This window comes from Martes martes (assembly GCF_963455335.1).
Source record: "Martes martes genome assembly, chromosome: 8".
Classification (NCBI taxonomy): Eukaryota; Metazoa; Chordata; class Mammalia; order Carnivora; family Mustelidae; genus Martes; species Martes martes.
In genome coordinates, this window is record NC_137895.1 from 120924374 (window position 1) to 120937147 (window position 12774).

At 38.5% G+C, this 12774-nt stretch overlaps 1 protein-coding gene across 1 annotated transcript in view; it reads left to right on the forward strand.

Moving 5' to 3' along the window:
• Positions 1-12774, forward strand: part of MRC1 (mannose receptor C-type 1) — a 106854-nt gene that overhangs the window by 40604 nt on the left and 53476 nt on the right. The window contains exons 8-9 of the mRNA XM_080812401.1: positions 3752-3909; positions 5476-5586. Coding sequence (XP_080668527.1) covers positions 3752-3909; positions 5476-5586 — 269 coding nt within the window. The remainder of the gene's footprint in view (positions 1-3751; positions 3910-5475; positions 5587-12774) is intronic.

A 12774-nucleotide genomic window follows, 5' to 3' on the forward strand; every position in this document is an offset into this window, starting at 1 on the left:
ACAGTAGCATACTTTATTTATTTATTTATTTTTTTAGTAACATACTTTAAAATCTCGACTTATTTGTTATTTTTCCAGTTTTCTTTTTGTAGTTGATTTCTGGTTTCATACCACTGTGTTTGAAAAAGAAGCTTGATACGATTTCAGCCTTCTTAGATTTATTGAGACTTATTTTGTGGCCTAGCATATGACCTATCTTGGGGAATATTCCTTGTGTACTTCAGAAGAATGTATATTCAGCTGTTTGGGGGTGGAATGTTCTCTACATGTAAATTACTTATCTCCATTTCCTTAAGTTTTTTTTTCTGGGATTTTTATCTTGGATTTTTTTGTTTGTTTGTTTGGAACATATTCCTCTTTTTCCTCATTTTATCTAACTCTATGTGTTTGATTCCATGTGTCGGGTGAAACAGCTGTCTGTCTCAGTCTTATAATGGAGTCCCTTTGTGAGAAATGATCTTTACCATTTAACTTTGCAGTAGTCATTAGCTGTTTCTTAAATTGTTTCTCCAATTGTTTCAAACCTAATGGGGCCCGGAACATAGTCCCCCCTTACCGAAGCCCAGGACTCAAGGGGCATCCCTTGTGTAGGCTGTGCTTGGAAGAGCTGTGGAGAGGTGAAGTGCTGCCTGCTGTTTATGGAGGCTGCAGTAGTGGCATGGGGGGTGGGGCCCTCACCTGCCTCAGGCAGGGCTTCAGCATCAGTGTAGTGGGGTAGGCACTAGCTGGTTAGATTGATAGTGCAAAAATAGTGCCCACTAGTGCTGCCACTAGCAAACTAGAGCAAGAATGCAAAAATGGTGCCTTTTTTCAGTTTTCTCTGGAGATAGTTCCAGTAGACTTTTGCCCCTCTGACAGATTTTTTTTTTTTTTTTAACAGAGAGAGAGATCACAAGTAGGCAGAGAGGCAGGCAGAGAGAGAGGGGGAAGCAGGATCTCTGCTGAGCAGAGAGTCCGATGTGGGGCTCGATCCCAGGACCCTGAGACCATGACCTGAGCCAAAGGCAGATGCTTAACCCACTGAGCCACCCAGGCACCCCTGGCAGAATTTTTAAGATTAGCAAATGATTCTCAATTGCATATGGTCTAGGGTCTTTCCAAACTGCTGCTTTTGCCCTGGGTCTTGGGGTGAGTGAGTTTGTATATCAGATCTTTAAGAGTAGAATCTCTATTCCCTAAGCCCTTTGGTTCTCTTGGATTTAAGCCCCATTGGTTTTCAAAACTAGATATTTTGGGGACTCATCTATAATTCACATCCCAATAGTTGGGGTGCCTGAAGTGAGAAACAAACCCCTCACTTTCTGGGAAGGAGGTCCACGTTTATAAGACCCCTCCTGATGCTGGGTCACTACACCCTGGTAGGGTTTTTAGCCATACTAGGTCTCTGCTTCTGCTACCCATCTCAGCATGGCCTTTTTATCCTTTGTTGAAGAGCAGTTGTTCAGCTCAGTCTCAGGTTCCTTTCAGAGGGAATTGTTCCATATGTAGCTACAGATTTGTTGTAGGGTTAGTTCAGGGTCTTCTTATGCAGCCATCTTGAACCACCTCTGGCAAAGATTGCTTTAAAGTTCAACTTAAGAATTAATAAATTTTCACTAGGGAAATATTCCCTTTTTTGATTATTGATAAAGCTTATTTATTTAAAACAATGAAAATAATGTTGCTAAAGTTAAAAAAAATTATAAAATTATTGTTTCTAAATCAAAAGCCTAGAAAAACTTTTTAGGTAGTTGAGATAGTATCTTTTAAAAATATTTTTATATTAATTGTGGAAATACAGTGGAGAAATTTGGACTTACACATGTAAGTTATTACTACTTCAAGTAAGACAGCTTCCCTAACCGACTCATAACAATTGAGCTAACAACTTTTTATACTCGTGTATTATATATTTTTATAGAGTCTAGCTTGTGCTTAGGAATTACAAAACTAGATGGAGGTGCACAATTTAGTGAAAAACATATTTATAGGGAACTTTTTTTTTCCAGATTTTATTTATTTATTTGACAGACAGAGATCACAAGTAGGCAGAGAGGCAGGCCAGAGACAGAGAGAGGGGGACGTAGGCTGCCCACTGAGCAGAGAGCCTGATGCGGGGCTTGATCCCAGGACCCTGGGATCATGACCTGAGCCGAAGGCAGAGGCTTAACAACTGAGCCACCCAGGCACCCCATGGAACTCTTAATACTTTATTTTAATTGTGGGACCTGAGGGTTTAGGTTTTTATTAGTCTAGAACCTAAATCCTGGAAGGACACGTGAGGTCATTTTGAAGCCTGTATTTGCTGCCCAAAAGATCATAATCTGCCATATTAAGTGAAAGGAAAAGGGGATCATCCTGGCAATGTCATTCATGCCTCATGGCACTGGAAACATCTGTTGGGGCTGGCAATGAGCCAATCAGGGACTTCTCCAAAAGCAAAGTTAAGTGACAACTTTTAGGAGGAAGAGATGAAACCATTTAGGGAAATTCCTATATAGTGTGGCATTTTTCTCATTTTCTACTACAACATCATCTTTAGAATCCTTTGACAAGTAGTTTTATTTTTACATTTAAAGAACATAAATCAGTCATTCATGATGAAATTTCCAATAGTACAAATTAAATAGATATTGAATTGTGTATTCTTTCATTTTTTGAATTTGCAAATATATATGTTCCTAGCCATGAAAACTTAGGCCTTAAATTTTGTCCTATTAGTTAAAATACTTAGAATTTTTAGAATTCTAACTTCAGGTAAGGTCAGTAATCTTCATAGAATAAGACAAAAAATGATTACATTTTATATCTGTACCTGGTTGTTTTTGTTTTAACTTTTATTTGTTATTTGAGTTTTTCTGGTATTTTCTGGTGAAAATGGTTACAGATTCATTTATATTTTTGTACTTGTAAATAAGTCCCAAATGTCAGGAGAGACAGTTCAAACCCTCAGTTTATGTATGTTCTCACTCCTATTACAGATATTGAGTTTTTTTGTGTGAGTTTTTTAAAATTTTATTTTATTTTTTCAGTTGTCCAAGCAGATATTGAGTTTTAACAGAAACGACTAGAATGTTGTTAATCACAACACAGTAATAAAATAGAAGTGGTTTTTAATAATACTTTAAAACATTCATGAGATTTAATAATCGTCAAATAGAGTAATAGATAAGTTAGCTATCATATTTCTAACACTGTGAGTGCAGTTGTTACGGAAAGTTATTTATAACAAAAAAGGAGCTTCACAAGATAGGGGATAATGAAGAACCAACTTCAGACTCCTTTTACCAACTGCCAGGAGGTATATTATACACCCACAATAAAAGAATAAAGTTGTGGGGCACCTGGGTGGCTCAGTGGGTTAAAGCCTCTGCCTTCGGCTCAGGTCATGATCTCAAAGTCCTGGGATCGAGCCCCGAATTGGGCTCTCTGCTCGGCGGGGAGCCTGCTTCCTCCTCTCTCTCTCTGCCTGCCTCTCTGCCTGCTTGTGATCTCTGTCTGTCAAATAAATAAATAAAATCTTAAAAAAAAAAAAAGAATAAAGTTGCATTCACAATGTAAATAATACGTTGTGCAATTAAACTAATATTGACAATGTAAAATGTAGCTGACATTTCAGATTAACACTCAAGAGGATGGTCTTTTATCCGTTATAATATTAAGGGAGTAGAACTTTTGTTAATAAAGCAGGGGGCCTTCTCTTCCTGATAACCTCCCGATTTTTGGAAAGAAAACATATGTACATTACTTTTGTGTCTTTCTTCCTGTTTAGAGCCAAATGATGAGTTATGGATTGGCTTAAATGACATCAAGATTCAAATGTATTTTGAGTGGAGTGATGGGACCCCTGTCACATTTACTAAATGGCTCCGTGGGGAACCAAGCCATGAAAACAATAGGCAGGAAGACTGCGTTGTAATGAAAGGCAAGGTAAGGCAACTTTATTTGCTGATGTCTAGCAAAAGCCAGAGAGCATTTTTCTTCCTGCCTCACTCACTACACATCATCATTTAAACTGGTATTAGTCTAGGTGATCTATCTATATTTCAATTGTTTAGCAAAGTCAAATTTTCAAGAGGACTAGAAAATCAACAGAGAGAAACTTCCAGTTCAAGGACAAAATTAACCATTTTCATGGTTATTCATACTGTTCTTGTGCTGAGTTCTAAAGGGCAATACATAGAGCTTGACTGAGCAAATGAGAGCTTTGGTTCCATTTTGACTGGTTGCTCTGAGTTGATGTACTTAGGTCTATTCTGGGTTCCACAATCCGCAGTCTGTATTTGGAGGGTTACATATGTTCTTTTAGGTTACATGGAGATGTCACATATGAAAAAATTGTGTCTATATCCTATATATGACTTGAGTGACTGAAGAATATCATCAAATTATCTTTTGCTAATGGGTAATGAACATGGTAGTTGAGAGTCTGGGTTTTGATGCATGGCTTATTTTCACATTTATAAGATGGGCATAATAACTATACCCAGCTTAATGGTGGGTGTAAGGATTGAATGGGTTAATGCATATAACAAGTACAATGACTGACCCAAACCTAATGTTCAGTAGTTATTAGCTTCTGTTTCGTCATAGGGTTGTTTTCATTGTGATTAATTGAAAGCTTAAGAAAAAAGTAAGTGTTAACTATTGAAAGGGTAGGCCGACGTGTGGAGGAAACCAGAAAGCATCATTCTGGTAAAGAACTGAAGGACAATATGGCCGAAAGCCCAGAGTTAGAGGTGGAAGGGTAGGTAAGAACGCTAGCAACTGCTGAGGTGGAGAAAATATGCCTTTGTCCAGGAGTGGCAAGACCAATTTTTCAATTTAGAAATATTACTCTGGCTGAAGGTTGAGTACCAGATAGCAGTGGGTTGTAACTGAGTGAGAAATGAGGAATCAGAGGCAGACGATATAGAAACCATTTTTCAAGGTGGTTAGGAGTTTTGTGAAGGACAAGAGAGGCCGTTTTGACATGAGGTCTCTAAGGAAGGCAGAGTAGGTGCCGTCTGAAGCAGAGTGGGGGGTAGAGCCTTAGACCCAAGAGGATACTCATTGATATGAATTGGAAAAGGGAGGAGAGATGACTGGTTTCAGGTGTGTTTTCAAGTTTGGTGTGTTGGGTGAGGGAATTTTCTGGATGGCTTTCTATGTACTTGGTTAACTTGAAAAGTCAACAGAAGAGGCTGCATGTAGACCTTTTGACACCACCACTTAAAGGCTTACAAGCTTTTTTAGTTTCTCTCTAGATCCCTCTACACAGTGGCAGGGATAGTTAAAATATAAAAACGTATTGGGGAGCTTCAATCTCTTTCACATCTTTGTAGCCAGAACCAAATTTGCTGTTGGCTTATAAAATGTCAATTTACCTTTCGTTTCAGAGATGCCATTTTTCTCTTAACAACCTTTGTTTTTCTTTCCTGAGGCTCAATTACAAGAAAACCGCCTCAGAGTCAAACATCTGATAATCACTATTTTTTTTCTCTTTGGTTTCCACAGGATGGTTACTGGGCAGATCGGGCCTGTGAGCGGCCTCTTGACTACATCTGTAAGATGAAATCTCAGACCCAACCCTCGGGAACAGTGGAAGTAGAACAAGGCTGCCAGAAAGTGAGTATAGAGCATGGATGATAATTTCAGACCCAGAAATATTATGTGATCTCTTGGCTTTATTTTTTTGGTGGTGAAAGTGCTTTATTATTGTCATAGGTAGCCAAGTGTTCCAGCTGTTTAGACGTTCAATAGGTTCTTGTTAGGGTTTGGTATCATTGTTCTTCCTGAAAGCCTCTTCCGGTGTTCTCTACAGTTACCGTGGGTGCATGTGGTCTGCAGCAACTTTCAGAATGCTGTGGGAATTCTCCTACCCCAATGGGGGAATGAGAACAGAGAATAAAATCACATGCCCGTGGAGGCTGGTGAGGGTAACAAGATTCAGGTGGGTTATGGTCATGGAAAAGGGTCATTGAGGCCTTGGTAGCCGATGATCCTATGGGTGGTGGAAACATATCCAGTAGATAACTGTTAAGTTTCAGGTAGCAAACTATCCTGTCATTTTCTCCATTTACAAGGATGGCCTCCATTGAGGACATTGCTTCTGGTGGGAATTCCTCCTAGGAGATCCCTTCAGTAGGAGGCAGATGAGACTAGCTGGTGGTAGCTGGTGGTAACCATGGAGTAAAGCCACGCCATCTTAGCGTGTGTCATCCTTGCCTGTACCTCAGTTCGTCGCCGCTCCCTGCATCTCTTTTAATTCTTTGAGATTGAAGGAAAGGGTCTCTGTGAAACAATTTCTAACAGCAGAAAGAAACTCCAAAATACAGGGTGTATGGTTATCATTTTCCTGTTTAACTGCTGAGTTGCTTGTCTTCCTCTTTTTTCCTTTCTCACTTCTCTTGGATAAAAATAAAATAGAAACTAAATCTCTTTCCAAGCTCGTCATGTTGTGATCAGATCATCTTGTCACAAACACCAGAAGGCTGAGAGTTCATGAAACATAATTTAGGACTGTCCGAATAAATCATCAAGAAACATGGAGCAGACACAAAATCAGAGATCGTTAACAATACAGAGGATCTTTGTGATAATTGAAATCCTCCCTTTAATTTTTATGTTCTGGAAATTCAGCCCAGAGAAGCTATGACTTTCTTGGAATGACAGAAACAAGACTAGAACCCTGGCCTCCTGACCCCACGTCTCACACTGAGACTACTGGGTTCACTACCAGTGTGTTTACTTTTCCTTTGTCTAATCATATGGATATATGGGAGAGTGTATATTATTGTAATTTTCTATAAATAAGAAATAATCTTTAAATGTGATTACTTCTATACAACGGATCAAAGTTTGTAAACGTATAACAGTTATATAGATAATAAAAGTTATATATATATGGTCTAGTAATTGTCATATCTATAATGTCTGATAAAATCCACTTTAATCATAGGGTGATAGTAAGATAAATAAGATAATATCCATAACTGTTGGTTGAGTGTATTTATTATGCTGCCAATGATCTTAAAGGATAAACATTATGTTCTTAAGTAGACAGGAGGGGAAACTGACGCTCAGAGACATTAAATAATTTGGTCAGTTTAAAAATACCTCCTGTGGCTCAGAGGGCTGGGAAGATTCGAACATCAAACAACAACAAAAAAATCCATTCACTAGCAAAGAAATATAACAAGACTGTTTCTTTTGTGGTTTTTTTTTGTGGGTTTTGTTTGTTTGTTTTTGTTTTTTGTTTTTTTCCTGTCTGGGTCTAGGCACTTGGTGGTGTGGGGACCTTTTTGAGAATTCAAAACCACAGGTATATTATACAGATCTGGGATTCAGTTTTCAATTCATTGTTACCTTTGTGGTCAATCTGGGGCAAAGTGGTCCTGAGTCTCTGAGATTCCAGGATGTCTGACAGATACAAATGTTAAGCTGTTTTACATAGAAGTTCCCTTTACCCAGCTGACGAGGAATCCCCTGGATGAGTTTGAAATCTTGAAGTTATAGAATCTACTACCAGGAGCTTTAGATGGTGAGATTAATGGATGTGACATTCAAATGAATGTGTTTTTAAATACTTACAGAAATGAAAGGTGAGCGTAGAACCCTGGACCAACCAAGTTTTCTTATCAAGTACTTCATTATGATTCACTTCCAAATATTTTTGATTTCCATTAAGATTTCTTTGATCCTTGAATTATTTAGAAGTGTGTGTGTGTGTGTTGATACTGGGTGGGGGTTTTGGTGGTAGTGATGGGAATTTTGTTTCTTAGTTTTTAAATAATTAGAAACTATTGATTTTAATTTCACTGCATTGTGATCATTAGTTGTGGTTATTGTTACTTATTGAGCTTTCTTCATGATCTAATTCATAGTTTTGGTAAATTTTCAGTGGGGTTGAGCAGAATGACTTTTTTTGGTAATTTTATTTTTTATAAACATATAATGTATTATTAGCCCCAGGGGTACAGCTCTGTGAATTGCCAGGTTTACACACTTCATAGCACTCACCATAGCACACACCCTCCCCAATGTCCATAACCCCATCACCCTCTCCTGATCCCCCTCCCCCCAGCAACCCTCAGTTTGTTTTGTGAGATTAAGAGTCTCTTATGGTTTGTCTCACTCCCAATCCCATCTTGTTTCATTTATTCTTTTCCTACCCTCCAAACCCCCCACGTTGCATCTCCACTTCCTCATATTGGGGAGATCATATGATAATTATCTTTCTTCGATTGACTTATTTCGCTAAGCATAATACCCTCTGGTTCCATCCACGTCGTCACAAATGGCAAGATTTCATTTCTTTAGATGGCTGCATAGTAATCCATTGTACATATATACCACATCTTCTTTATCCACTCGTCTGTTGATGGACATCTAGGTTCTTTCCATAGTTTGGCTATTGTGGACATTGCTGCTATAAACATTTGGGTGCACATGCCCCTTTGGATCACTGCGTTTGTATCTTTAGGGTAAATACCCAGTAGTGCGATTGCTGGGTCGTAGGGTAGCTCTATTTTCAACTTTTTGAGGAAGCTCCATGCTGTTTTCCAGAGTGGTTGCACCAGCTTGCATTCCCACCAACAGTGTAGGAGGGTTCCCCTTTCTCCGCATCCTCACCAGCATCTGTCATTTCCTGACTTCTTAATTTTAGCCATTCTGACTGGTGTGAGGTGGTATCTCATTGTGGTTTTGATTGGTAAAACAGAATGACCTTTGATTGTTCAGTTCGGGGTCTATATATGTTAACTAGGAAAAAACTTAACAATTTATATTATTCAAATGTTCTATATTCCTAATATTTTGTCTGCTCGACAAAATATTCTCCTTGCAATTCTGTCAGCTTTTGTTTTATATACTTTGATCTGCATTATATATACTTTGTATATATACTGTGTTATATATACTTCAGTCTTTGTTTTATATACTTTGATCTGATGTATCTTATTGACACATTGGTCCTTTAATTATGTAATTACTTTCCTTATTCATAATGTTTTTTTTTAACCATAAGGTCAACTTTAAATAATATCAGCATTGTTACAGAAACTATCTTTTGCTTGGTAGTTCCCTAGAATCTCTTTTTCCAACTAATTGTTTTTAATCATTCTATATCATGGAATGGTTCTTGTAAATATGTATCTTCATTTTTACTTTTTATCTAATTTGAAGAACTCTGGCTTTTTATTGGCAAACACGAGTTTAGTTTTTGTTTTATTTTGGTTTATTTTTTTGCATACTGATATATTTGCCTTTGTTTCTACCATCTTATTCTGAGCTCTATTTTATTTACTGTTCTGATTTCTTTTCTCTCTTGTTTGTCCTTTTCTTCATTCCACTGGTCCTATTGAATGTTTTTTTGTTTGCTTTTTTTTTTTTTTTTAAGGATTTTATTTATTTATTTGAGAGAGAATGAGTGATAGAGAGCACGAGAGAGCAGAAGGTCAGAGGGAGAAGCAGACTCCCCAAGGAGCTGGGAGCCTGATGTGGGGCTCGATCCTGGAAGTCCGGGATCATGACCTGAGCCGCTCAACCAACTGAGCCACCCAGGTGCCCCTATTGAATGTTTTGATCCCATTTTCCTCCTCTACAGGTTTGGGAATAATACATTTCACTTTTTTAAATGCTTAAACTTAGATTTGTTTGTTTGTTTTTTAAGATTTTATTTATTTATTTGAGAGGAGAGAGAGCTTGAGAGAGAAAGAGTACGAGCAGTGGGGAGAGGGAGAGAGAGAAGCAGACTCCCCGCCGAGCAGAGAGCCTGATATGGGACTTGATCCCCGGGACTCTGGGATCATGACCTGAGCCAAAGGCAGACGGTTCACCAACTTGAGCCACCCAGGTGCCCTAACCTTAGGTATTTAACATACATTTCTGACTTGAAGTTAAGCAGTATCTCTTCTGCTTCCTAAACAAAATGAAGTTCATTATTCCACTTAAACATGAAATTTTTTTAAAATTTAGAAATGTTAGACTCACAAGGAACTGAAAAAGAAAATACAGAGAATTCCCCCATGCCATCTACTTTCTTCCTTCCAGTGAGAGCTTCTTATGTAGCAAGAGTGCAAACAGCTAGGTAACTGACATGGATACAGAATATTAACTAAACTATACATCTTGTTAATTTCCCATTCCTTAACTTCCCACCTGTAATTAGTTATCTTTGCTATTTGTACATTTAGACCTGTTCTCTAAGGCATTTATTGGTTTCTTTGTTCAGTGTGACTTTCAGCCCATTTATTCCTCCTGACTTAAAATTCCTTCTTGCCAAAGTAAATCTTTTCGTGATTTTTTCCACTGGTGATATGGGAGTGGAAAACTCCCATCTTTATCTGAAAATGTCTTGTTTCATCATCACCTTGTGTAATAATTTTAGCCTGCTTCAAAATGCTCAGTTGACAGCCATTTTCAGACCGTGCTGTGTATATAACGTTTCATTTTCTCCTAGCCTTTATTTTGTCATTGGAATTCCTGTTATTAGGATAATTCTTCTTTTTTAAAAAGTGGGTCCTCTGTATTTTCTCTCTGATTGATTTTAAGATCTACTCATTAGCTTTGTCATTCTGCTAGCTTTTAGCACAGTATGTTGATTTTGGATTAATTTTCTTTTGTTTGATACTCAATGTTCTTCAGTTGTAGAATTTGTCTCTTTTGATTCTTGAAAATTATCAGTCAGTAATTTTATTTGGTGATTCTGAAACTTTTCTTAGGTTGATTTTCAAACTTTTCATTCTATTTTTTGTGTTCTCTCCATGTTTTTAAAAATCTCTTTCATGGGCGCCTGGGTGGCTCAGTGGGTTAAGCCGCTGCCTTCGGCTCAGGTCATGATCTCAGGGTCCTGGGATCGAGTCCCGCATCAGGCTCTCTGCTCGGCAGGGAGCCTGCTTCCCTCTCTCTCTCTCTGCCTGCCTCTCTGTCTACTTGTGATCTCTCTCTGTCAAATAAATAAATAAAATCTTTAAAAAAAAAAAAAAAAAAAAAAAAAAAATCTCTTTCATATGTTCATCTCTCTGCTACATTCATTCATATGAATGAATCTTTCTGAAACCATATTTTCTATATTTAATAAGGCCATTGAGTTTTTAACTTTATAGATTTCTTTTCTGGAAATTCTATTTTTTGTGTGTTCAGGTCCTCTTGTCCTTTGTTTATAGCATTTTGATCTTTAGTTATTGATTCTCCTTTTGTTAAATCATCTGAGACATGTTTTTTTTTAAGATTTTATTCATTTACTTGAGAGAGCGAGAGAGAGCACAAGTGGGGTGGAGGGGCAGAGGGAGAGGAAGAAGCCAACTCCCCACCCCACAGAGAGCCCAACATGGGGCTCAATTCCCAGGACCCTAAGATCACAATCCAGAAGGCAGAAGCTTAACTGACTGAGCCACCCAGGCACCCCTGAAACATGCTTATTTTTGTATTTTTTTCCAGATTGTTTTATTACGTTACATTGCTGACTTTCCCTTAAAATGAACCTCAGGTGGTTTATAAATTTTGACTGTGATTAGTCCCAATCCCATACCCACCCTAAGCCTCAAAAGTCATAGCTTTTTTTTTTTTTAAGGTTTTATTTATTTATTTGACAGAGAGAGAGAGATCACAAGTAGGCAGACCAGCAGGTGGGGGTGGGGTACGGGGTCGGGGGAAGCAGGCTCCCTGCTGAGCAGAGAGCCCGACATGGGGCTTGATCCCAGGACCCTGAGATCATGACCCAAGCCAAAGGCAGAAGCTTAACCCATTGAGCCACCCAGGCACCCCTCAAAAGTCGTAGTCTTACATGACCTGTGTTGTGGAAATATTTCCATTGTGTGGTTCTGCATTTTACTTCTCTGAGTGCCTAGGAATTTCTCCTTTTGTAGACCAAGATTTACTTTATGTTTTTGGCTGTGGAGTCTAATACAACGTGAATAGTGTCAAGTTGGGACCAGCACCCATCTTTGGCACAGAATCAGTATTTATTTTTAACAGAATGATTTCTTATTTCCCTGCACCTAGAACCCCAAGCAGATGACAAGAATCTGCTATTGCCTGGTTTTGTGAATAGAGTTTTCTCACTTTCCTTTCCCAGAGGGATTTTCCTTAGTGGGTATCCTCTTTTTTTTTTTTTTTTTTAAGATTGATTTATTTATTTGAGAGAGAGAGAGACAGAGAAAGGGCATGAGTAGGGGGAGGAGCAGAGAAAGAGAGAGAGAACCCTGAAGCAGGCTCCTCAGTGAGCCTGGAGCCTGATGTGGGGCTCGATCCCAGGACCCTGAGATCGTGAATCATAAAATCAGGGGTCAGCCAATAATCTGACTGAACCACTCAGGTGCCCCAGTGGGGATCATCTTTATGTAAGGACTTCAGCCCCACTTCCCTGCCTCAGGTAGACTGATGGCCAAATACCCTCATTTGTATGGACATTAGTACTCTTGCCTCTAAAGCCTCGTACCCTAGTCTTGGTCTGTTACATGACAGGACAATGACAGTCTTGGCTTGAGCATTTCCCATTCTAGTGTTTTAGTTTTCTATATGTTTTCAGTACCTGAAGATTCCCTCAAGTATGGATTTTTTGTTTAATGTTATGTTTTTATTTAGCATTTCTGTATATTTGAAGTATGGGAGAGGAACCATGCCGCATCATGTTACCAGAAGTTTGCTTAGTATTCTCCCTGGACCAGATGACCCAGCTTTATGGTCGCTATCTACTTTTGGCTTCAGTAGACCACTAGGTTAGCTACTCAGCAAACGATTTCCTTTGGCTCCCTATTCTAATACAGAAATCTTAGCCATTCTGTTCAGGTTCCTCAGTATGCATATCACAAG